The sequence below is a fragment of the Coturnix japonica genome, chromosome 6 (genome assembly GCF_001577835.2).
Source record: "Coturnix japonica isolate 7356 chromosome 6, Coturnix japonica 2.1, whole genome shotgun sequence".
NCBI lineage: Eukaryota > Metazoa > Chordata > Aves > Galliformes > Phasianidae > Coturnix > Coturnix japonica.
In genome coordinates, this window is record NC_029521.1 from 25,730,566 (window position 1) to 25,757,456 (window position 26,891).

General features: G+C 41.6%; 1 protein-coding gene across 3 annotated transcripts in view; it reads right to left on the minus strand.

Annotated features, from left to right (window-relative positions):
• HSPA12A (heat shock protein family A (Hsp70) member 12A) overlaps positions 1-23,564 on the minus strand; it is a 47,972-nt gene extending 24,408 nt beyond the window's left edge. Inside the window, exons 1-6 of one of the 3 annotated variants that reach the window (XM_015867424.1) lie at positions 23,155-23,564; positions 10,652-10,737; positions 8,587-8,714; positions 4,300-4,486; positions 3,293-3,397; positions 927-1,043 (exon numbers count right to left, since the gene is read on the minus strand). In XM_015867424.1, the coding sequence (XP_015722910.1) occupies positions 927-1,043; positions 3,293-3,397; positions 4,300-4,486; positions 8,587-8,714; positions 10,652-10,737; positions 23,155-23,182 (651 nt within the window). In that variant the 5' untranslated portion in view covers positions 23,183-23,564. Of the gene's footprint in view, positions 1-926; positions 1,044-3,292; positions 3,398-4,299; positions 4,487-5,593; positions 5,687-8,586; positions 8,715-10,651; positions 10,738-23,154 lie in introns of those variants that run through there. The other 2 variants (XM_015867425.2, XM_015867426.2) reach the window with 2 other exon arrangements.
• Between the last annotated feature and the right edge of the window lie 3,327 nt (positions 23,565-26,891).

The following is a 26,891-nucleotide window of genomic DNA, read 5'->3' on the forward strand; positions in this document are numbered from 1 at the left end:
AGAACTTTAAGAATGTTTTGCTTCTGGCACTAGCATTAGCAATCCCACAATAAAGACTGTTAAGAAAAATTGTTGCTCAACATTAGAGGTAGTTAGAAACAGAGTTAAAGAAAACCTGGGTGCTTTCCAGGAGCACTCTGCAAATTACACACCAACTACTATGTATTTCACAAACCGCGCATGATGTATCTGCTGCCAATGGGTTATGCAAGTCTGCGGCATAAAATAAATAACATAAAATGCAACGTGAGTATCTTGATGAAAAGAAGAATGCACACATCTAGTCTATCAAAGACACAAACTGAATTTGAAATAAAGCATATGCAATATGGAATGTGCAAGACTGCGGGGGCTTTGAAGGGAGGGGAAAGAGTTAAATGCTGACAAACTCCTACTGGTGATAGTAACGTTTTAATTTAATTTTATGTCCAGACTATCTGGACTCAGTCTCTTCATTCCTACGGTGGGAAAATGGTAACAGGAAAAAAAAGTCCCTACTGAGGAAGGTCTATGCTTTCCCTACTCCTTCTTTTTTTGTCTTATTTGAAAAAAGCCTGTGATGACCTAAGAAATTAACAAAACAAAATCGCATCCGCTGTTTTAAATCAGCTTTCTCTTCAGTCTCAAAACTGCATCCCTTCCATGTACAATAAATTCAGCAGGAGTATCATGTAAAAGGTGACTAAAATATTAGCCTGCAGTGAGGGACACCAGTACACAAAAGCAAATACATTAAAAGGCATTTAAAATGTGAATACACATGATGTGAAGCCACTGATTTGTCGAGTTAAATTCTATGTTTCTAGCCCAACTCTTTATTATTTAATGTCGTTTACACTAGTGCTATTTGTCCCAAATATAGTTTAACATATAGCCTACCAAGTGAGGCTTTAAAGGGCATTTTTAAGTTCACCCTGTAACCTTACCTTGTAGGCAGCTTGTCTCATAAACTGCTTTGCAGGCTGCTTCCAAATAGCAGGCACTGTAATAACCCATCTTACTTCAGTATTTTCAAAGTCCGAACCTGCTTGGTCACTGAGCTCCTAAATAAAGAGAAATAGAGGTGAATGTAAACTGATGGGCATCAACTTGGTAAGAAAATATTTTCTGAAGTTTCCAGTAACAGAAACTCTCTTTTCAATCTTTTTCCTGCTACACCTACGTTACAAATCCAAATATTTAAATTATTACCAACCTTTCAAGAATGCTTCACTGTGCCAACAGCTAGGATTAGAGCTGACACCTTCTGAAGGAAGCCCATAGAAAAGTTTACTACTTAACATGAAATAGAAAAGTTACTTTTTCCTAAAGGAGCACGTGCACTGCTGAACATTAGAGAATGTTTACATATGCTCTTAGTCATAGTGAGGGGATTCACAGCTAGTCTGAAGAATTCATGCTTACATCTAGATTAATTCACAGAAAAATATTAGAAGTATTGATGAACATTAAGTTTTACAATCCAGATTTTTCAATGACTCCTTTATACAGCACTCACATGTAAATTAAACTTTTACAACTCGGTTAACAAGGCAAAGTTACAGCTAAAGTCTTAAAAAAAATAAAGACATCAACTGAATGTTCCCTGAAAATTTTGCTTTACACGAGCACTGAGGAGTGGTCTAGTTATTTTCTTGTTCTTCCCTTCCCCATTAAAAAGAGAAAAGTCTGTATTGCATTTATAGATTAGGTGATATACTGACATATTTTGGGAAAGGTTCCAAGTAAAATGTCATTACCATATGTCCTATCTAAACCTCCATCCAAACAGGGAAAGCTTCATAAAAGTGAACAACAGGCCTTTAGAATGTAAAATATGTTTCTGAGCGTGCTGTGCCAAGGTGTTGTGTTTGCTCAGCCATACTGCAGTTTAAAAATCTGTGGTAGAAAAGAAGTACCTTTATACTGCCCAGGGCAGTAGGAATGGACAGATTACAGTCCTAAGCAACAGCATGAACTCACAAATCACAGGGATGTTTTATTAACATCAAGTAAAGATGCAGCCCAGAACAGGCAGCACAGCAACTTATGGGGGATTCATATTCACTAAACAGTTCCCCAGGCAGTAAATGCATGGGTACAAGTCTGTGACTGAATGTTAAATGCAAAAATCTATCAGTCTTAGAAAAGTTAATTTTTTTGAGTAGTAATGATAAGGTGGTTCCTCTAAGGCCATGAAGGCAGAATAAATTAATCCTATTCAGAAAAGTGGGTCAGCTTTACATCAACAGGGCTGTTTTCATGTAAGCACTGTTTAGGATTCTGATTTGGCCCAGAAACTACTATGTGTTGGCAGTACATAGTAGCACATCTGAAACTAATGTAACAAAATTCACATTTGGTTGTTTACATGAGACCTTAAATCTAAAAACTATTTACTGGAGACATGTATTTCACAAGAGAATACCCAATACAATCTCGTGACCCAACGATAATATTACAAGAATTGAGTATTGAAACATTTCATACAGGAAATGGAAAATACGATGTATTTTCCCATTTCCCTACCAAGATCCAAAATAGTAGCTTAATATAGGCTAATATACTGAACCTCTTAGCCACACCAAGATCATTGCAACAGTGAAATTATACTGTTTTCACCATTTTAACTAGCAAGTCATCATTGTAGAGAGTGACAATGAGATTCAACTCACCAAACGGTAAATCAGCTTTTAATAATCTTCCTGTCGCAAAACAAATCCAGCTCATCCGACTTCCCTACAATCAGTCACTGAAAACAATATCAGACTGGGACTCCAATCATTGGGAAGTGCCCAACCAGTTGTGTTTCACACTGCTCACTCATCAACACGAAAAAGAACTTGGAGAATACAGAACACGGAATTGTCCCAGCACCAGAAGTGTGGGGGGGCAAGACCAGAATCCAGCCTCAAATTTAATTCTTGGCAAGTTAAAAATGCAGACTGAGCGAAACACTGAGCTCCAGCTCCTGCACTATTATGTTTTCTTTTCAAATCAACATTTTTAATGATAAAAACAAAACAACAACCAAAAAAAAGCAACGCAACAATTGAAAGGTTTTATCCCAGTAAGAAGATACTCAGAACTTATTACTATTATTGAACCAAGGTTCCCTTGTGCAAAAGGAAATCACTGCAGGACTACTGTGAGCTCTTTCAGAGTGCACAGCCTGCCTAGAGTTTCTACAGCTGCCTTGCTTTGTTTACATCAAACACAACTGAGGTCAAAGCTCAGCAAGGTTAGGAATGTTATGCTCACATTTATACTAGTGATAAATATAGAGAATCTAGATAAGGAAGCATTATTCTACCTTTAGTGCCTGTTCCTTAAAAAATTGCAGGGCGTAAGCAAATATTTCAAGTGCTTTGACTTTTTTGCCATTTGCAGCTGTCAGGTCCGTCTCCATGGTAAGATTCTGTGTAAAAGAGAGTAACTGGAAGTCATTCAAAGGAAAAGGTAAACATAAAATTAATTCTCACTGCTCGAGGAAAGGGAATTCTTTATCCACCTGGCTAGGAAAAAGTGACAAATTGTTCTGAAGAGGATCTAACTCATCATTTGAATTTCCTGGACTATTACATTTGCTGTTTTTTTTAAGCTTTTTTTTTAAACATCTACCACTTCTAAAAATAACTTCAGGCAGACAGAGTAATACAGAATAAATATTAAATAGTTACAATAAAATACATCTGTAATTAATTGCAACAAACTTGCATATGAAAGATATTTCATCTAAGTTGAGAGTTAGAAGCATGTGTTTTTGGCTTCCCACCAACACATGAAACCAACAAACACCCACCTCAATACAGAAAGTACTGGCCTGGCCCCAAAAGTCTAGAACAGTTTAGTGGAAAGATCAACATAGAATCATTAGGAATAATGTCAATTTAACAACATGATTTCCTCTTGCAATTACTACAAAGAAATCTGGGCCAGTTTGTTCCTGTGCACAAGAGATCAGTACTGTTCTTATACTCCATTTCTGCTCTCTGAATAAATTTTCCAAAACAAACTGACCTCACACAGATTCCCTGCACAGCTGAGAATTTCACCCAGGAAAAGCAGGGATGCAGATACTGAGCTTTTGAGATCTACAATGAATACGAGCAAAATATACTCGCCAAACACATCAAGAAGAAAAATGAATTGGAATATGTTAACTGACAACTTCATTTACTTCATTTACTCTCTAAACAGATCTGAACAGATCTGTTTCATATCCAGCTCATAACCTTTAGACAAAATCCAGCACTCTCCACAGCAAGATGATCTGAGCAGCAAATGCAGAATTATTAAAGAGCATTAGTTGTTACTTACACTAGTGGTATGCAGCTTCATCTTAAACTTCTCAAAATACAACCAGTGCTTTGATTCGCTGGGATCCAAGTCATGGTAGAAATCCCTCGCTGCGTATCCGAAGCTATGAAACTTTCTTTCTGGTGTTAAGAGGATAGTAGTTGGTGTCTTCTGGTTGGATACACCTGGATCCCCACCTTCCCATCGTCTGTTCGAGTGCAAGAGCTTCAATAAGTGATACTAATGCTTACAGCAGCAGAAAAATTCAGATACTCTTATAAATAACCTCCACTAAAATGATGACAGTTAAGTATCTTATCAGGATCCCATAGGTATCTTCAGGAAGACCCACTAGGCACTAAGGTAGTAGATGAAAATAACACAATGTTTCTTTCACAGGCTGCATAAGAAAACAAACAACGCTGAATACAGGAAGACCCTCTGCACTCTGTGTTAAATGCAGAAGGAATTTAGGATCATAAAGATCTGTATCACAGAAAGCTGTGCACATTCTGCTTTTCTCCTGACATCTCCATTACTAAACAAGCAGAATGGAAGAACAAGAAACTCTCGTTACTGTTCCCCCTTGCCCCACACACAAGTACCTTCAGCATGGGAAACAAACACTTACCAGACAACATTATCCTAAAAAAGCCCCAGTGGAAAAACTGCTTTATGCTATCAGCCATAATCACAACACGGCTCAAAAAAGAACAAATATCACAAAGGCAGTTGCGTTCATTACTAAAACACATGTTGATGACTTCTTTCTAAAGATAGAAAAACACGCTGTCATAACATACTACTGCCAAACTCCCTGTTCTGAGGTACAAAATGACTGCTTTGTTCTGTGGTTCTTGTTTACGTGACACGTGAAGATTATGTCTAAGTATTATTATTATTTTTTTCCATTTGAGCCTATTGAATCAACTGAAAATTAATTGACCTCAAGATCAAGGCAGATCACTGACACAGAAAAATTCATTCTTGGCCAAGCAGTAAGCAGCCAGGAGCAGGAGCTTATAAACTGCTGGGAAGTTTTAAGACCATGCAACTGGATCAAACAGAGCAAAGTATGCCCTTTTTTGAACCAGCAGCAGTGATGGCAGGGAACCTTTTAGTATGGAGAGCAATCCCACTGATCTGAAAGCAGAAACAACTTCACCCATTCAGAAAAATTTTGCTCAGCCTCTCTGGTGCTGCTGCTCAGCCCCACAGCTACAGCCAGCTGGGAAGGGTTCTGCTGCAGGGCAGTGCTTGCAAACCTCTACTAGAACATATCTGGGCAACTCCAACACCAGTGAGTATGTCTTACAGCAAACGTACAGTTCCACGGCTAACAAGCAGAAAGCACTGCCTCTTCCACCAGAACATTACATCCCACACAGCCAAGGCACAGAGAGGAGACAAACTGCTATCGTTTTCACTTGGAATCATTAATGATTCATTGTGAGTCACTAGTGGGAAATTCCATAAATAGGACGTGTACTTAGCTGCTGCCTAATAACAATGCCTCTTTACTTCTCTTTACTTCTCTTGGCACATTTTCTCACTTGGAATAAATACCTATGATACTTAAATGAAAACAAACTCATGCTCCGTAGTATGGGCTGAAATTTTCAATACCATCTTGAGCATTAGGTGCTCCCATCAGGATGTGTTTCTAATGGAAATCAGACACTGTAACTGCTCAGCAATTGCTGAAGTTCTCAGCCTGTGTTACTGACAAGAGAACAGGAAGCTTGACGTCACCATTTGCAGCCAGAGCTTTAGAAATGTTCCTGCATTACATCTTTTCTGGAAAGAAGCAGCTGCAGCCAGAGGCATGTGCATGCTAACCTGACTGCTGTACTCCACAGGGGGAAGCCCAGCTTCACACTGCTTAATATCAGCTCCTTCCAATGCCATCAGCAGGGCTTTGGCTTGCAGTTTTCTTTCATGGGTTTGACACAGTGAAAATAGTGGTAATGATGCTCTTGGGGAAAACAATGGAATTGTCTGTGAAGAGCACAACGTAATACAGGCCAACAGTCATATAAAAGCAATAGGGAGGCATCTTCTCAAAGCAAGGCCAGAGCTAAAAACCTATTCAAGCATAACTCAACTTAGGCAGCTTCTTAAATATATTTATATGAGACCAGTTCCTAGGCTGAACATGGAGCAGCTCAACAGAGCAGCACAAACCAGTTCAGAGTCACTCAAGCTCTGACTGTGTATTAAAGGTGAAAAGAGACGAAGCAAAGTTTCTGTGAAAAGGATTGTAAGGTTACACTACGGTTAGAGAAATGCCTTTCCTTACACAGGAATCTGGCAAACAGAGGAAAAAAGAGCACTCCTTGTAGAGAGATGAGAATTTGATCCAGAGCTGCAGCGTAACAGCCAGGGAAGCAAAGCAGTAGGGTCATCCCACAGAGCTGGATGCCTCCAGGAGTGTGAATGCAGCAGAAAAGCAAGCACGTGTCTGCCAAGAATCACAGTCAAACAGGGAAGAAAAAGAAGAAAAGACTGAAGCCTGAAGCTATATTGAAGAAGAATATTGAAGACAATATGCTCCCTTCTAGCAAAGACAGCCTGCAGCTTCAGAGTCCCATAAGTTTTTCAAAGTCAGGAAGCAAAGATGGCCCTGGTATGTTTAAGGGGCACATTCTTGAGTATGGGTGGGAAATTATGTTTACTCTGCAGAAATGTTTGTAAATTATCCTACACATAGCCATCATTATACCAAGTACTGGAACCTATTATTACCTTCTGAAGCATTGAAGTCTTAACTTTGACCCATACACAGTTCTGTTCATTGAATTCCATTATTTCACATATATTTCAATACGTATTATTTTACCATGCATTTCATAATTCAGTATCTGCTGTATGTTCCCCCAAATCCTGCTCCACCAGCATTATGTTTTATGAGCTTTCTCAGTACACCTTCAATACTTTTTAAACTAAAACCATAATACATTTTTGTTATTAAAATATTTTCAGTTGTTTGAAATAACCATTGGAAACAGGAATACTTTTTTTGCCCACCTAAGACACAGTTATCCTTTCTGGGTCGAAACAGACAAATTAGCTTAGTTATTTTCAAATCAAGGTCTCATATAGTATCTATACAAGTCTGGAACCAGACTGCTGTTATCACATGAGAAAAAAACAGCATTTCAAGCTATACGAAGTAAAATGCCAATTCAGATTGGGAATGTGTGCTGTCCATATAGCACCTACATTTCAACATTTCAGTCAGCAGCTAAAATCGTGTATCCAAAGGGTTCGAGGGACATTCATAAAAGCAGAACTTGTCATACATCATAATACAGCTACAGAAATCACAGGAACAACATGACGTGTAAGATTTAGGATTGCTCAGCTACAGCTTTGGAGATGTTACACATGGGCTGTGACTCCACCACCCGGTAACATGGCAGCAACACGTGGCCTGTCCTCTGACTTCCAGCACCAGGCAGTTTCCTATGCAATCAGCAGAACATCAGGTGGACTAGATGCAAAAAAGGCCTTAAAGCGTTACTCATCCTTATAAAAAATGGCAGGCATCTTTGCCACTGCACAGCTTACTATCATTCCTGAGTTCCCCTCTCTTTAGAGATAGCATTTCCCATCACCCAGATGTGTCAAATCTCTCTAAAGTACTTTGCAACCACACACAAGGTGACCGTGCAGGCTGACTGCACAACGAATTCTGTCTGCTGGAATTTAAAGACAGGCATTCAGCCAGCAGCTGCACTTAGAAAAATTACAGTACATCATACTGGACTTCAGCAAGTTTGTCTTTTTGCCCTTTTCAGTATTACTATTAGTGTAGCAATAGTACATCACCTCCTGCTGCAACAGCAGCTCACTTGTTTTTTAAATAACTTCTGTGTGTAAGCTTATACAGACCTTTTTCATGCCTGAAATTATCTGTTCCATAGCCTTGTTACAATATAGGCATTTCAAAGATACTTTAATAAGAATCATATAGGCTTTTAGTTATTAAAAGGTCTGAAAAAAATTATCAGAAGCACTACAGAAAGGGATGGTGGCACATCTCCTTCAAATATCTCCAATAAAATTTCCTGCAATTGTGGTTGCATTAGACTTACACATGTCAGAACTGTAAAGGGAAAAAAAACCCATCAGATTGCATTGATTTCAGCAAGAAATAACAGAAAATTATAGCCTTGACAGAAGCGTACACTGTTGCAACACTAGACAAATCTAGGCACTACAAGGTACTGCAGGGCACAGCTATAGCAACTGCATAGATAGCTATAGATGGCAATCCAAAACCAAATGCTGCATTGCAGCTCTTACCTCATTACGTGAATACATTCCGGCTCCTTGGTGAAGCTGTAGGCGTAGCCACTGGATGTTGTGCCAAAATCAATAGCCACAACAACAAGAAATAACTGTTCTACAGCATCTTCTGCATCAGAGTCCTTCTGTCAAACAGCAAAAGCAAAACAGATGCTGAGTCATTGATTAGAGTAACTGTAATCTGTCTTCTCCTTCAGTATTTCTGCAAACTGCTTTAGTGGAACTAGAAACTGCCAAAGCTACATTTGCGAACACAGTTGTTGTAAAAAAATCTCCACATTCCCATTAGAGTATAAATTACATATACAACTCAATCATGTGCTTACTGGAGGATATTTTATACGTATCCTCTTGAATCAGGATTTTTTTTCATAGCCATTTCTTGGAAAAGCTATCATGTTGAAGCACTGAGACTTGCAGCTAAACAGTATGTTACCGAGTGCTTCTTTTCTTAAACTGAACAAAGAATGCATTTATAGTAATACATAATAATGTATTATTTATTTATTTATAATAATACATAATAAGTCCCCTGCAATACAGGGACTTAGAGGTTTTAGGAGTCACCTATGTTATTACCTTGACCCTGAGATACTGCTACTACTCAGAAGTAATGCAGATAGAACAACCTAATCTCTAGCAATAACCTTCACATCTCAAGATAAATAATTATCAATTAAGAGTTTATAGAAAGCTTAAAAGGAAACACCTTGTGCTGGTGGTGGTTGTTGCACGAATAGCTCGGCAGGACAGGAACAGAACGAGCTGGAAATACTGGTGGAAAAGCTTCAGGCAGGCAGATGGTGAAGGAAGGCAGTACACCCACCTGCACACATGCCAGTTTGGAAAAGCCAACATGGGACTGAGCTGTTGACCTTTAAGTAGAGTGGTCCTGTTTGAATCCTACTCTACTGCTGTTCAGCCCGTACTCTCAAAAATATTAAAAAACAATTATTATCTTTACAGAGGAACCACCAAATGTCCTCAGCTCTATGGCTGCATCCAACCAACTTTCTCATTAACATCCTGCATCTTCACAGCTTCATGCCTGCTTCTTTCAGTGACTTTCTATTGTATCCCTACATTTTCCAAGATCATCCCATTGGCTTAATACTTAACATGGAGAAAGGAGCACAGTAAGGTTCCACTGCTAATAACATAGGACTTATTTGGATTTTCCTAGTAAATCTTTACAGTCAGAAGCATATGTGTTTGTAGGTCTTCCTCAGGGACCTTAAGAGGCAAATCTAACTTGAAGAGGATATCAAATCATCAGCATGGGAAAAGTAAAAGTTGTAGAATATACGGAGATAGAAAGGAACAGAAGCTAAAACTATGAGCAACAACTCATGAGATCCCAAAGAGGAATGCTGGTCAACTAAAAACTCCAGCATGGTGAGCAAGATAACTGACAAGGATAGCCATGTGCTCAGAACATGATCACTTGTGGTATCAAGAAATATACTACGCATGTATGTGTTACAGGTGACAGAGATGACCTTAAAACAGATGGAACTTACTTTATTTTAACAGAAGTTTGTGTTTTTTTTTAATAAAACATACACAGTGTATAAGATTAAAGCACATTATCTCTCTGGAACATTTGCTTGCTTCTAAAAGCTTACAGGTACCTGTTTTCCTTCAGAAAGTAAAGTAGCCCTGTTCTGAGTTTCTCTGTCTGCTGCAGAAGATCCTTATTGCTGGGAATTCAGATTATAGCATTGAATATTATATATAAACCTTCTTTTTTTTTTTTTTTTTAATAGAATCAGTTTTTTAAACTAACTGTTTAATTTTAAACAAATCAGTGAGAAAGACAGCGACATAATTTGGGAACCCTGAGGATCAGGAAACACCTCACTGTGATATAAAAGTATACAGAACAAATCTATTAGCTCAGCAAGGAGATAAAAAACAAACAAGAAACCAGGATCCTACTAAAACAAATGGGAGCTCCACCAGAAACACCAGCAAAAACAAAATTTTATTTAAAACTAGCGATAGCATAAAAAGGACCACAATGTGAGGAAATCATAGCCTGAAATGAAACAACTTCCCCTACCACGATATGCGATGGAGAAAGCGGAGTGATTCCAGGGTCTCCCAAACTTTTGGCTGGTGATGAGTAAGTAGATGTGGAAACTGCATCTGAAAGGAAACAAAAATTCTTTAGTGTCAGTAAGCAGAATAAGTAGAACAGGATAGCTGCTTTGTATAACATTATCCACTTTTCCTGATGCAACAAACCTGCTGAAAAAGAAAGCAGATTCCACAGCCTCCTCATAAAAAATACGTTTTGCCCTTAGAATGTGGTAAGTCCAAACTGCAGCTTTGCTTTTAAAATATTTGGCCTTCCTGACTAACTTCAATCCTTTTGTCCCTTACATCACCACACACAATTGCAGAAGTCCTCCTGATTAGAAGTTCCAGCTAATATAAATGGCCTTAATACCATACACTTACATTAATAGCCTAGGATTTAAACATGTGAGTGCAGAAATTAAACACAAGTTGAGATATGATCAAGAAAGACTAATTTTAAGAGAAAAAAAGAGCAGTTGATAACTGTTTGAAACATGCTAAGAATAAGTTGCAATTATTCCCTTATGAATCTTTATTCTTAAACTTTCCTCATACTGCCTCTGTTTTTACTCTTCAATACACTCTGCCCTGAAACATTTTGCAGCTGTTAGTATTACTGCAGGACAGAACCCAGCTGGGAGAAAGGAAAGCATTATTAACAAATCATCAAACAAATATTTTCATCCTGCGCACAACACTGAAATTGCATTTAAAGGAATATAACAAATAAGTGAAAAATACTGTTGGGCATTATTTGTATTTTTCTTTCTTTTATTTACCCCTTGATGACTGAAAAGAAAGGAATTAAAATCATTAAGCATTGATGATTCAGATGGGTTCCTATGTAATTCCTATATTATTTCATGAAAACTGCAGTAACTGAACAGAATGGAATGCAGAAAAGGTGCCAATACATCCTGCACATGCTCATTTCCCCCCTCCCAGATTTCAGCCTTGAGAGTTCATGGAATTCTCTTCTTTACAACACAAGCTAATTAGACGGACAGCAGAATTATTTATTAAAAATGAATAATAAATGTTAAACAACACATTTAGACACATCCAGCCTACCTGGATGTATCACACAACAAAGCATATGCATAAGTACAGCAAGGAATTCCTAGACATAAGACTGGTGAGTCAGACTGTTAATCTAAGGTAGCACAAGAGCTGCTCTGCAAGAAAAGACCTTAGAGCTACTCAATGGAGAATCCTGTTCTTCCTCATAATCAAATATATTGTTTTTCAGGGAAGATGCTTCTGAGTAGGCAACTATGGGGTAATCTGCTCACTGGAAAATTTTCTTCCAAATCTTAGTGTTGCTTTTCAAAAAATGTTTATTTTTGTTAAAGTTATCCTATGTACGCTGAGTTAGATGTTCCGAAGCAAAAGCAGAACGTTCCTATTCCCTATACGAAGTTCTTCAGGAATATATTACATTACTCCTTTTGGGGTAAAGGACAAGAAGCCATAGGCAGCACAGAATCTGCCTGTGACAGCACAGAATCTCCTCGATTCATCAAACTCTATTTGGATCAGATGCTGTTATCAGCATCCTTAACCATGCGTACAATTTCTTTCTCTTTTCAAAACAGATTTATTTCTGTACCATCATCACAGCTTTTTTTTTCTTTAGAACCAAAGGAGAACAGAAGAAGGATTAGCTTCCTAAGGAAAAGAATTAGGTTCCTTGCATCCTGCTGCCTTTCCTGACTGAATCAGAACCAGCAGCAATATTGCCTGAACTGACTGGGACATCACAATGTTCACTCACATTTTTGCAGTGTGCTGTGTTTCTCCTCTTAGGATACTCTTACAGGTGACTAAAATGTAGACATCAAACTACTGCTACAAAAATACTACCTGTATCTTCAGCACTCCTCGTTACCAGCTCTTTCACCTGCTTCAGCATTCCTGTTTCAGCATTCTACTTTCCAGCCTGTCTTCAGTCATCAGCCTTCACTGTGTGTGCCTGGAAAAGCTATTTATAGCTTTCTACAAAGCTCATAAAATCCTGTGAGGCAATACATACGTTTTTTGGTCTCTCAGAGAGCAGCGATTAAATAACTAGTGTGATTTTCATATCCACCCAATGAGAGCATATTAATTTGGATGGAGTTCTATCGAGAATGTATTTGATCTGATTAATTTGTGATTATCCAAAAGTATAAAATCTATACATCTACCATTTCAACAAGTACAAAAGCTTGTAGCAATGAAAACACATTAAGCACCAACCAGAGGGCTGCCATAGCTACCCGGAGAAAACATTACCTAAAATAGTGAACAGAATTAGGTATTTTCATCCCAAATCTTTAAAATAACTGTCCCTCTCAGTTTCAGAAAGCTCTTGAAACTTATGCATAAAAATAGAATTTGTGGGAAGGTTCACTTGTTCTTATTCTAATGAACTGCTCAATTCTCCTGGAAAGTTAAACTCTCTGCGACTTACAAAGTATTTCTAACTAGAAAAAAAGCCCATTCCAAGAACCTAACCATTCTGCACTATTACTCCCTGTTATACTGCACCTAAGTAACACACTGCTTCTGCAATGCCCAGCTAAGCACAAATTCCTCAATGAGTCCTACACATAATCAGCCCAGATCTCTGCTGGATTAAAAGAATAGCATCACAATGCTACAACCTCTGAAGAAGCAAACATGAATTTGAACCAAAATGTTCTGTTAGTGATTCCACAGAGCTGTTACTACTGTGACACAAGCAGAAGTTGCACTCCATTAAACCAGTTTATTTCTTGATATCAGTAACTAATCACATGCAATAATGGGGCAGCCATAACTGTTACAGAGCTCTGATGTTAAAAGAGGTCTTGGCATTGCCAGTTTGCAGAACTAATAAATGAATCAGTGCAGCTCAGCACTGTAGGAAGTTAAAACACCATTTATTCAAGCAGTTGGCACTTACACAGAATAACTCGCAGGTCAGTCACTCTGGATTTAATGAGTTCTTCTAAAAATTAGTGAAAAGGTTGTCAAAAGCACATGAAGTTAGGGAATTTGTATACTACACTATCCACCCTACACAAACAAAGATGCTGAAATGAGCTTATGTATTTGGGAGGACAGAGTGAGCTGGTGCTTGCTTAGAGGAAAGAAGCACGCGTGTCATAACTCTACAGATCTTACCTGAAGAAAAGTAAAGGCACAGATATTCCTGAAAGAGTTGCCTATTTTAAAATCTCTTTCTTCATAACAAGAGTGACTGGCAAATCTGAAAGAAAGCCAGAGTATGGGCAAGGGGTTGCAAGGAACCCCATTTGGAACCTCAACAATAAGCACCTAGTCTCAATTGAAATTGACCTAGGAGTCAATTTCTCTTCTTGGCAACTGAAAAACAGAATTATGACCGGGGCAGTATCACAGTATTTGATACAACAGTTATACAACAGCCCTTAAAAGTAAATGACTTACTGAGGCTGACTGCTGTAATGCAAAAACACAATCAAGTAGTGTAGCATGTAGCTCAAGTTCAATCTTCACCTCTTGTGCTTACCAAGAACCTCTACTCCCATCTAACTACTCACACTAGAAAAAGATACGTAGTAAAATAATATGATAAATAAATATTTTGTTCATGACAATTTGCACACCAAAATAAATGGAGGAATTTCGTTTTGAACCCAAATTCAAGTAAGTATTCAAATACTTACATCAGTATCTAAAATAACCTTTCCCTAAGATATGACAAGAGATTTACTTATTTCCAACAGAAAATGCTTGCAAACATTAACTTGAAATACAACTGCCTGCACTGGGGGTTTGGGTAATTGAACTAAGTACAGAATTAATTCAACCATGTCACAGAATTTTCTGACTTCGGTCCTACCCTAAGGAATTGCCCAAAAATACATTTTGAAGGATAACAGTTAAAAAGGAGAAAACAGAGAAGTCTCCCTCTTTTACTTCGAGGATCTTCTTGTTTTGTCGGGGTTTTTTTGTTTTAATTCAAAAGCTTCTATGCAATTTCAAAGCCCTGTAATGCTTGTGGAAGTGATAAAATCACTACGCCAGCAGATACTACATTGTTAATCAACCATATTCATTATTGTATTAGCTGCAATTTCTGGCTTAGCAGATTTAATTTACATTATTCCTTCTTTTTATTTAAACACATGTAAGAGCTTATTTTCCGTGGTTTCCTGCAGCAGCTTATCAGTTTATCTTTTCCTGTTTTTCAGTAAACGATTGGCCACATTTTGGTTTTTCACCTCAGCTTATGACAAAATGCAACAAAGGAATAATGTTCAAGACTCCTAGAGTACAGAGTAAAAGAAAAGTCAACAACATTAATAACAACTCAGCTGACGTGATAGTTGAGACAGGAGTGCTCCTGCTGATCCTAGACCTCACTTCCCAGGGAGGATAAAGCACTCATGTGCATCTCTTTGCTAACCCTGGAAAGTATGTCATGCCCCACTTTATGCATCTACAGGTAACTTTTATTAATAAGATCTACCACAGTGGTCACAACTCTTGTTAATTCAACTCTTCTACACTTCTGTGATCGGAGCGATGCTATTCCCTGTGCCAGGTGATAATTTCAGCATTTTAAGAAGTCTTTTCACAATGACATTTAAATATAAACGAGTATCCCAAAGTCATTTGTTTCAATCCATCACCTAAAATGCAATGACATTCATTTCTTGTATAGAGGTGAAACCCTGGTTTAACAGAAGGCACTGTGCACAGCTAACCAGTTTCACAGACCAAACACTTGCACGTAGAATTATAGAATATCCCAAGCTGGAAGATACCCATAAGGATCATCAGATTCAACTCCTAACTCTGCAAAGGATCATCCCAAAATTAGATCATGTCTGAGAGTCCTGTCTGTATCTTATGGCAATTTTTATGGAATTTCCAGCTATCCAGAGGCTAAAAACAGTGACTGCTACATGTGGATCTCATTCAGTTTGCTGGTTATACCAAAACCTTGATCAAGTTCTTCATTTTGCCATTTGGGCAACATCTCTGGATTGAAAATAAAAAAGGATGTACTGAACAAAATACAGGTGTAGGGCAGCCATCATGCAGCAAGAGAACAGAATTCAAAGCATGGCTTTTCATTCAAATCCTTGTGAATCATTTTGAGCATCAATAATCATTTTGCTGCAAGCAAAGCTTGCTAATGATGTTTGCACAACAGGGAAGGAAGGGTTTACCATATTGCTATTAGTCGGCAACTGCTGCATTGGTAAAGAAAACCTTATTCAGCTTTTCATCTTGCTGAGACTTTGCTTTGCATTAAGCACAAAATGTCATAGCTTCCAAATGTAACATGACAACCTAGCGCAATTCTACTGCAATACAAAGATGGCCTTTGAAAGTAATTATAGAACAACAACAAAAAGAGAGATGGAAAAAAGCAAATACAAAGAAACACTTAAAAGATTCTCTTGCATAAGAAAAAGATATTTCCTATCAGAACTAAGAACCTCCTGCTTCTGCTGAACCCAGCGACACTACTGCCATTAACATCAGTGGAATCAGAGCTCTTTGTTTTAAAATGCCAGTAGGCATCCAGCTGGTTTGCTGCAGACTGCAATGCACTTCCCTTCTCTGAATACAGCCAAGGCAAATCCCTGAGACAAATCCAAGTTTCCTGATATCCTTTCATAATAACTGGCCACTCAAAGAACTGATATTCATTCCCCATTTAGAGCACGGTATTTTTCTAAAGCAAGAATTCTCCCAATTCTTTGGTTAAAATTATGAAAATAAGACATCTCATTACGAGCTATGAACTTTCTCATTTACGCTTTTCTGTTGCCTCCCATTATGATTGCAATTTAACTGGAAGTACTGCTTTTTCACTGTGCTATCAAAGTCTTTAATAATTGCTAAGACTGTCAGAATACAATCCCACGCTCACCCCATCCGTCATTCTGTGGATAACATTCATTTTCCTGCACCACTCAAGATGAAAGACATGCACAGGAACTTGCAACAACCTACTGAATATGCCAGGTACTGTAAGTTCAGCTCTCCTCCCTTTGGCAGTATGTAGGCTATTACCTAATTTGACCTGACCTCACTAACGCATGGTAAAGTGGACTTCAACAGAACTACGAAGCACCCTTTATAACTGGGTCTTAAAACCTCAGCCAACTCTTTGTCAGACCTGAGACTTTTCCCTCATGCTCAGAATCTGCTCACAGCCCAGGGCCTGGGGTTTGAGAACTCCACAGCAGCAGCTTTGCACTGATTGCTCACTTCTGAACTCCAGCTCTTCTGTACCCATGCACTACTGCCACAAAACTGACTCCGCCTTACGCATCATAAGGAAAAGGCATTTTGCTTTAACAGATGTACACTGTGATAAATGTGAGTAACCAAAAAATTCTGTGGCTCATTGTAGCATAAGACAACTCTGTGTGATCATTGTAATTATTCCACAGACACAGGTATGCTACAGGCACCTTTAACACTTACTAAATAACCTGCTCTCCTTTCAACAAGCTTCTCTGAACCTGCTTCCTTCAGCCTTCCTTGCACTATTAGCCCCCATGCAAGCAGTTTTCCTTTATCATTCACCTCCTGCCCCCTCAGTTCCAAACAGAAAGACATAAGCAACAGAAAACAAACCTCACCAATATACAGAATCTAGGTTCTTTGAAAAGAGAGCTTCCTAGAAAAGGTCTCCTGCCGCTTCTCTTTCATCAACATGTCTGTCATCATCCACCTCATCTACTTGGTTCACTGCAGTGTTGTCAGGAATGGCACTAATAAGATTATGCTCCAGTTCCCAGGACCACACATAGAACAGAGCATGTGCGATGTTGGTCGCTTTGGGAAATGCAGCACTTAGCAGCTGAGAGGGGGCTGGCTGCGTTTTTCCTTTAAAAAACAATAAATATTTTTAAATACGTGGCACTACAGAACTAACAGAAACAAAGGAAGAGAGCGGTATGAATCCCTTAGTGTTCTTCAAGGCTAAAGTGGGAAAATAAGAGAACATTAGTTGCTGTGCGGCTGCAAGAAGCGGTGTCAAATCTGACAATCCATTAGCAAAGTTATCTGTGAATCTATAGTCTCTGGGTTTTGATTTAGATTCAGATTGACACTTCACAGCTAAATCAAAAAGAAGTTTGCATTTCTTTACTCTTTTTAACTTACAGTCTTGAGAACGGATTCACCATCACGCTGAAAGGAAAATACCTTATGAGGGGAAAAGCAAAGAACAGAAGAGAGAAAACTGATGTTTAGGATCCGTAGAGCAGATCATAAAATCATGCAGACATTGATTAAAATCAATTTCCAGAGGTTTTTAATACCGGCACCCATCAGGACTATGTAGCATTCATGACTACGCATACACATCACACAGAGACCAGCGCCAACCTAGGAGACAGCCAACTGAAAAGCTGCACTACCACAGTGACAGGCAGAGGATCCAGCCTGCTATGGCCAGAACCACAACACAGCTGCGTAAGAAGCAAAGCTACTCTAAGAGGATGGGTTTGAATGAAGCTGTTCCATTACGACAATAGCAAAAGCTTTTGCAAATGGCATGCCCTACTGGTTTGATTACAGCGTGTGTTCTAGCGAGGTATCCATGGAAACTTAAGAAAGAGATGTTAAATTTGTTGGATCTATTTGGAACAAGGAAATGGGGCCATTTGCCAGTCAGCCTATCATAACCACAGGTATTTTGGTCTTTAAATATAGAAAAAGCCTCAGGAGCCCTCAAAGATGAAATCTGCAGCATCAGGTTGTCACGGGAATTCATTTCTCAAACAGTGACTAGAGAGGAATACATAAACCACAGTTTTAATGTTCTCATTATCTCTGAGTAAAAACAAACAGCCTGGCTGCAGTACCAGGGGGGATATACCCAAATATCCACCATCCAGACTGCATAAGGAACAGGAGAAAAAATACATGAGCTAAGATATGAGCCTCGTGACAAAAGGCCACACTGCATGGGTGAGCTCAGAGCACTCTGAACTTCAAAATGGTTGGAGTACACACAGACTGAGACAACCCCTAAGGAGCAGTCCTGAAAAGCATTATGAACATAAAATATATCTAGGAAAGAACAAGTCAAAGCAGAGTTCACAGGTGATCTCTATGCTGCTTGCTTCTCCCAACACAAAATCAACTTGCCTCCGTCCTCAAGGAAACTGCAGCAGGCTGAGGACATTTCTGTAACAGAGGCAGTAGTTCTTCTGAGATGAGAGCAAATAAACTTGCACAGATTACAAGAAATTGCTGCTATAAAACTGCATTCATATACATGCTTCTTTCTGGGCTGCAAACAACACAAGCTGATGGAAACATCTCTCAGAATTCCTAGGAAACCGCACCTCCAGGGCACAGTCTGAGCGTCAAACAACCCGTTACAGAATTACCGATGGAAGAAACAGAGGAAGACCCTTCCAGGTCCCTTGTATTTGCAAAGATACAACTATATACTATACTGAGCCAGTCCACATTCCCAAACCACTGCCAAGCAAACCCAGCAGAGCTTCTACCCATAAGCAGAGCACAGCAGCACGCCAACAGCAGGTCGAGCCAATGAAGCTCCCCATGCAGCTCCCTGTTCCTGACACACCCTGATGCAGACCTTAGCAAAGGCACCAGAAGACAGGAACAAAGGCTTTCCAGACTCAGCGCTGACCTCCACATTCTGAGTATTTTTTGTTTATTTACTTACTTTTCTTGCTAGAATTGACTGCGTTTTCCTTTTCATTTACACAAAATCCCCTCTCAAATCCCTTTGAGGCAGACTTCGAAGGAATTTCCTGTTTTAATACCCACTGCCATCCTAATTTTAAACCACTGAAAAGTTACTGCTTCAGTAATAGTTACAGTAAGATTTAAAACTTGCATATGTTTATTTTAAATGCATATCACTATGCTCCTTAACACAACAGCAAATGGGTCATAGTTGACATATTTTGAGTAATGAGAACTATGGAATGCTCTTTTTAAGACCAAAATGCACCCGGTGGCTGAGCAGAGGCAGCTTCAATCTGATGACCCAGGAACCAGGACCTTTGCTGCAGTTAAGAACATGAAGTCTACACGTATGTTTGTGGCCCAACAGATCCCTTCAGTTCATACTTGACAGCAGCTTTCTCTGAGTGCAACATCAACATCTGTGACCTCATGTTACAAACCAGCAGTGAACTTTTCAGTAAAACATCTGTGAACTGAGCACACCAATTACAGTCACAACTGATGGACTTCAGAGCTCATTCCTCAAACAGATTCCAAGTCTTCCTTTTTTCTAGTGGGAAAACACAGCTGAGCAGTTCTGCACATCAGTGTCGTAACCTGGAACTTCACCCATTTCTACTGTCAGTTAGCGAGGGTGCTTAACAGGAGAATGGAGGATAAGAAAAGAAGTTTTAGGTTGGATGTCAGGGGGAAAGTTCTTTACTATGAGAGTGGTGAGGTGCTGGTACAGGTGCCCAAAGAGGCTGTGGATGCTCGGTCCCTGGAGGTGTTAAAGGCCAGGTTGGATGGGGCCCAAGGCAGCTTGGCCTAATATTAAATGTGGAGGTAGGTGGCCCTGCCTGTGGCGGGGGGTTGGAGATTCATGATCTTTGAGGTCTCTTCCAACCCAGCCCATTCTGTAATTCTGCGAGAGTGACAACAGCCACACAAAAGTTCACCACGGAAGAAGTTGAAGTCATTTCTGAGTGCAACACTCAAAGAGTCTCATGATTTCACTGAGCTGCTTATGGCAAATCTCAACACCTACTTTACATACAAATAAATAAGCAAAAGGAATGGAGCCAAGCTCCCATAAAAAGTTATTTCATTGCTACTTGTGGTCACAACTGTTCTCCTCCTGGGAAGTCGCATCATTTCAGCGCCATGCTGTTTATTCCTTTCCCATTTGTCCATTATCATTCGCTGAGAGCCAGCAGAGCTTTTTAAAATACCCAAATAAGCCAAGCTGCTCCTTCACCATATGTAGACTAAAATAGCCAGAGAGAAACGCTTCTAAGCTATAAATGTTGCCCACATTGCAGTCAACAACTTCTGAAATCCCACCTGACACAGCATCAAAAGGCAGAACTAATTCAGGTACAGAAAATGGAGGTGAAGGAATCCTTTGGAAGTGTTTTAAAATAAAAAGCATATCTGGAAGATGTCTTTTCATAAAGGGATGGTTGTTTTGTGCTGATATCAGAATCACTGATATCAGAAGTGACATCATAGCAGAGGACAATAAAAAGCATTTGGCAGAAAAGATCACAAGGCATGATACCAGTCAACTCATGTGCAACCCCAACAACAGGGACAGAGTTAGAGAGCAAAACAGAACCTATACTGTGACATGTAAATGATGTAAACCTGCAGATCAGATCTTCTGCAGCTAAGGCGGTATTCAGGTCTTCCTGCACAGCATCAGCCTCCCAGGGCTGCTGACTTCAGCTGCATCCAAAGCTGCAGTCATGCCTGAGCTCCAAGCTCTGAGCCAGCAGAGCAGTGTCATATCATCCAAGCGCCAAGCAGCACAAGGTGTCCCTGCAGCCAGACGCAACTTAGGGGAAACCCCAAAGCTCAGAGCAGGGCAGGTCCCTGCACTGCCAGGCACCTGCTTCTACCCCAGGGGAAAGGAACTGAAAATGTACAGGGTGCGTATAGTAAAGGAGAGCTCATCAGCTGAATCAGCATCATCCATTGGCTGAACTGCACTAGAAGTCAGTACAATGAGAAGTTCCACGTGCAGCAGCTCAGGGGCACAAATGACTGCATCGAGGCTCACCCTGAGCAATCTGCAGATACCGCAGTGCTGTGCTGACTGGAGCTATAAGCAATGGGCAGATACCGCATACAACACCGTGCTGTTTTACATCCAGACCTCTCTTTTACGCATTGTACTACACTGCAGTAAGTGGCTGCAGCCCCAGGACTGTCAATACAACACCCACTAAATCATGTTTTATCCCTCAAGTCTTTCTTCTCTGACAGCTTCAGCATTCCAGAGAGTGGAAAGCACATAAAGATTTCTGGCATAGCAAATCATTGATTTACTGCATGGCATTCCATCTTCTAGCAAAACCCCTCCTGAACAAATTCCCCTTCTGTCACAAGTCACTTATCCTCAACACTGCCTTGCACTAACCTTGCAGCTTTACAGCAAACAATACACAGCGCTCTGTCTCCTAACACACAAATGTCACTCTGTTCCTCCCTGTTGTCAGCTAGAGAACTGTCACAGGTACCTTCAAGCAGAGTAAGCATCAGGGACTTATACAGAAAGCATTTAACATGTACGTGACAGGGGTGAATATGCAGTAGAGATCTTGAAAATTTAACTAGTTTATAAATAGTATTAACTGTATTGTTTGAGATGGGCACTGTGACTCTTCTATCCCACATGCACTACAGTTTAGCTGTCTTATTCAATGTGCTCCCCAAATCCCACGCACAGATGCACTTTTTTCTCCCTTCTCTTCAACAGAGAACCTCAGTTTTGGGGGGAAATCTTGAAAACGGGTCTCCTGAGCATCACTGCAAGTTCTCTGTGCAAAGAGAGCTGCAGTCTTCTGTAGGAAATCAGTCCTTGGGGAGGCTTCCTGACCAGTCCTGTGGCTGGTGCTTGTCTGCACCCATCTGAGTCACCATCCCCAGCTGTAAAACAGAGCTGTATCCCCAGATGTGCTGAGGCTTACAGCTGGATGGGCTCATCAGAAAAGCTTTCCCTTAGTTTACTCTCAGGATTTCTTGCTGCAACCTACCGCAGAGAACCTGCTTTAGAAGGGGCTTGGACTCGACAATCTCCAGAGGTCCCTTCCAACTCCTTAAATTCTGTGATTTGTACAAACTCAGTCTTTTAAGTTTCTCTGTGCATTTACCACTACCACCCAAGGCTCAGCATCCGTTTCCCCAGACTCTGCACCATTCAGTGAGGAAAAAGGGTTGGGGAGACACAATGAGCCCAGGTTAAACCCGCACTGCCCTTCGGGTTGTTTCCCCAGCCATGCATTTGCAGCATCCCCAACAGGGAGGGACCATCCCTGTCCCTGCGGAGCTGCCTGTCACCGGGCGCAGTGCGAGCACCGACGGACCGCAGTCAGACCCTCCCTGCAGGCCCGCAGGGAGCAGCCCCTGGCAGCCGCCGACCTGCACGCACCGTCCCGGCGTCTCTCCCCAGCGCTGCCTCCCGCCCGGCTCTCTCCCAGTACACCAAAGCGATGCCCGCACCGCGCTCTCCCACTCGAGCCCTCTCGCTCCCTCCCGGTCGCCGGGCGGGACGGCCACAAAGGCCTCGGCGGCCGCATTGTTCCCGCACCCCGCTCCCTCCCGGGATGCCGCAGCGGCTCCCCGGAGCTGCGGCGGGCAGCGGGCTCCGCTTCGAGCCCCGGCTCCCCTCCGAGGTGCCGCCCGCGGGGTCCCGCAGCGGGCAGCCGGCCGGGATTCCGCCCCCGTTTCCCCCCCTCCGGCCCCGGCCGCCTCCCCCCGCAGCGCTCCCGCATTGCGGCGAACCCCCCGCCGCCTCACCTGCCGCGCCTCCCTCGCTCTCCGACATGGCCGCCCGCCGCCGCCCCGCGGCTCCGCTCAGCCCGCCGCTCACTGCTCCCGCCGAGGCATGGGCCGGCCGTGGAACCCAGCCCGGGGGAGGCTCCGCTGCTTCCTCCCGTCCCCACCCCGCCGCGCCTTCCTGCGGGCGGTGCCGCTGCAGCCAGACCCCGTGGCAGGCAGGGGGCGGCGCTGCCCCACCCCGCTGCGGGCCCGGCGGCGGCTGAGCGAGGAGCGCTGAGGCTCGGAGGAGACGAACGGTCTGCGACCACTGACGGGCTCCCCAGCACCACGGACTGCAGGGTTACCGTCACAGCACCGCATTGCTTCGTTTGCCTTTGGAGCGGGCTCTTTCTCAACCTGTGCCCCTCGGAAGCTCCGATTCCGCTCATGAGCTGATTCCCACCTTTGCAGGACCTGGGAGAGAGGCGCGCCCACGGGCACTTGGACCACCATTAAGCTGTAAAGGTTTTCCCGAGAATAAAAGGCTGAAATCCTGGCGCCCGAGAAACCATTACCCTGTTCTCCTCCCGTGCTTCCCAGGTCCTGTTCTCCCTTATTTTCCAGCCTCAGCAGCCATTCACTCTGTGGAAGCACTGCCTGCAGTTCAAACAAGGCTACAGACTGCAGTGCAGCTCCTGACTGACTGCCGAGCTCAAGAGATCACTGATGTTCACTGTAAACTGTTAATTCCACCCAAAGATTGCCCTGAGCCCTCTCACCAGAGGATCCCTTTGAATCTCTGGAGGACAAAGTCAGGCAAAGTCTGACCCAAACCCCGTGTGCTGCACTTGTTCAGCATATTCTCCTTTTTCTTATCCCCCCTAGGTTTCCTCCCTGTGTGAGTGGAGCCCTGGCACCATTCACACTGCTCCCAGCAGCCACATCCCCTTTGAGAAGAACCAAAGGTGCAACACACAAGGTAAAGTCCCAGTGAACCGCTTCACACACTCGCAGCTCACTCACCTGGAAAGTCCGCAATGATCCTGTAGGCACCACAACCAAAACCTCCTCCTGAAACCCAGAGAAAACACCAAACTCCTCAGCTTTCTGCCTCCCAGAAGGATGTGCTGAACCTGCTGAGAGCAGTGAGGGACAGAGCAGGAATAGCAGGGGAATGGCAGCACTCTGCCAGCATCAGCTGGGCGCTGAGCTTCTGAGGGGATCGTGCACATGGGCTCCCAAGAAGAGGGGACAACGGGCCCTGGGGTTGCTGCTTCTTGTGCTTCCCTTTGGCTCCAGGCCATGCAACAAAGGGAACATCTGGCCAATAGTCTGCAGTAATTGCATGTTTAGTCAGGCTGAATATTTATGCTGTCATCAAACAGCCTCGGAAGTAAGAAACCAAACAACTTCAACACTTGTTTTCCTGACAAGAGGCTTAAATAGCAGAAACTTCTGCTTCAAACTAAATGCGCTTCAATAGCAATTGATCGTAGGCTTTAAAATGTATTGGGGTAATTAACGAAGGAAGAAGGAAACGAAAAAGGAATAATCAAGAAAAACAAACACGCATCCAAATCATGTACTTCCAGGAAAAAATGCCTGCCATGCAGGCTGCTCTTGCACGATGCTTCAAGCAACAGCACATAAAAATAGCATTTGCTGGGTACAGACATCTTTCTGAATGTCAAGGCAGTGACTGCATTATTCAATATCAAGGCAGGTTGCCTAAGCTACGCATTCAGCTGTAGGTGTTGTGAATAATGCAGAAGGAAGATTTGAAGGCATGTGGCTGCCGGCTTCAGAAATAAGACCCTTCTTAGAGTGCTTCGAATCTCCTTTTGAAATCTAATGAGAGGAATTAGAGGTAAATTTGGAATCTTATTCTAAACATCAAATACTGGACTCGGGCACCATAAATTTTGTTCTGTTTTATATAGATAAAACTAAATGGCACAGATAAGTTACAGAAAATTAAGAAGTATGCTGGTATTTCCTTTTCAACCCTCTCATCTGAAAGCAAATTTAAGAGTGCATTTCAGTCAACGGGAAGAGGACTCTGAGAAAGGGCTCCTATATCAAATGAACCACTCTGGAGCTGGAAAGACTTTATTTTGATTCCTTAGGAACTTTGTCACTTTTACGGCCGTTTTGATATGTTGTTTGGAATCTGGTTTTAGTGGTTGAGATTTTATAAGCTGAACAGGAAATGAGTCTAAATGTAGTAAATCAAATGTAAAAATACTGGAGATAGATTTTGAAAGGCTGGTGAAAGTAAAGCCTTCTACATTCTCACAACACCGGTCCTTACAAGCATCCTTATGTCCTGGATGAGCTCATCAACATGAGTCCTAAACAAGATTCACTGTTAAGTGTGGGTCTGGAAAGAACTTTCCTTCCCAGTGAACGAACATGATCTGGCTTAGGACATTGCAGGAGAGCAGTAACACAAAGGAAGAACCTTTTTTCCAACTCTGAACCAGGCAATATTGCTAGGCTACCAAAGCACACAGCAGCATTAAACTCAAGCACCCAATCCAGCACTTCACAGGGCATTCCTATGGCTAGAGCCTGGGACAGACTTCTGTTTAAGTTTCCTCACAAGCACCTACTTGGGATTGACACCTCTCAAACACATCAAGAACCATGATTTAATATAGTCTGTTTTGCATCCACAGAGCACTTCTCCATGCGATCTCCAGAAAGCTGCGGCAGCAAACATTCAGTTCATCACACCAGCGGTTCAGACGCATGGTCATAAACTCCCCATACAAGAATAACAGCTGTCTGACCTCACTGCTTCTAACGGAGCTGCTGCATAGATGTTAGCCATTAGCATCGATGAAAAATTCATGTGAAAACAGAAGATCACTGCAGTGCCCTCTAAGGGCCGCACTCACACGTGGTGTGTGCTGCACAAATCCGTGGCCAGGCAGCAAAAGGAGCTCCCTGCTTCTGAAGTGTGACTATGAGGGTCTCAGCAAGGGGCTGATCAGGAAGCACTGAGAGTCATCAAGCTGGGAGCACTAGGCAGGAATGTAGGCACTGGCATATTGCTTTTAATGCATCTGACAGCAAGATCTACAGATCTTATCACAGATACAGAGGTCAGCATGCCAGGTACCCTACAATGGTACCAGAGAAAGTTGCTATCAAACCATCTGTAAAACAGGGTGATGGTTTCATACTCCAAACATCCCTCTTAGATACTTTCTGGAACACCATTAAATGCGTAATATCTGATGTTTTTTTATCATCTGCATAACTGTTATTTCAGTCTCCACCTACATTCCAGTTGACAGCACTCTGACATCTTTAGTTCTGCTTATTGGTTAACATAGTAATAGCTTATGAGTTAATTTTATCACAGAGTCAACTGGCAGTTGCACACTGAACAGCGTCTCCAACAGAAACACCACCTATACAAATGAACAGCTCAACAGGTCAAAATTCTACTGCTCAAGAGAATACATTGAATCCCCAGGCAGCACATCTAGGTGCTGTTGTTCATAGCTGTGTTTTGCTGACTGCTTCACTGAATTAGGCATCTTCAAAACTGCAATGATATTTGTAGTATAAGTAATAATTGGAATCCTTAAAAATCTCCTGTACCAGGCTGATTGCATTGAATTTGGCAATGTAGAAGAGAAACAACTTGGAAAACTATCAACCCCAACAAGTCACATGAAAGACATCTCTCATTGTGCACCTGTGACACATAAAAATGTCATCACAGAAATAGAACATAGTTACCAGGTATATATTTACCTGGCTCT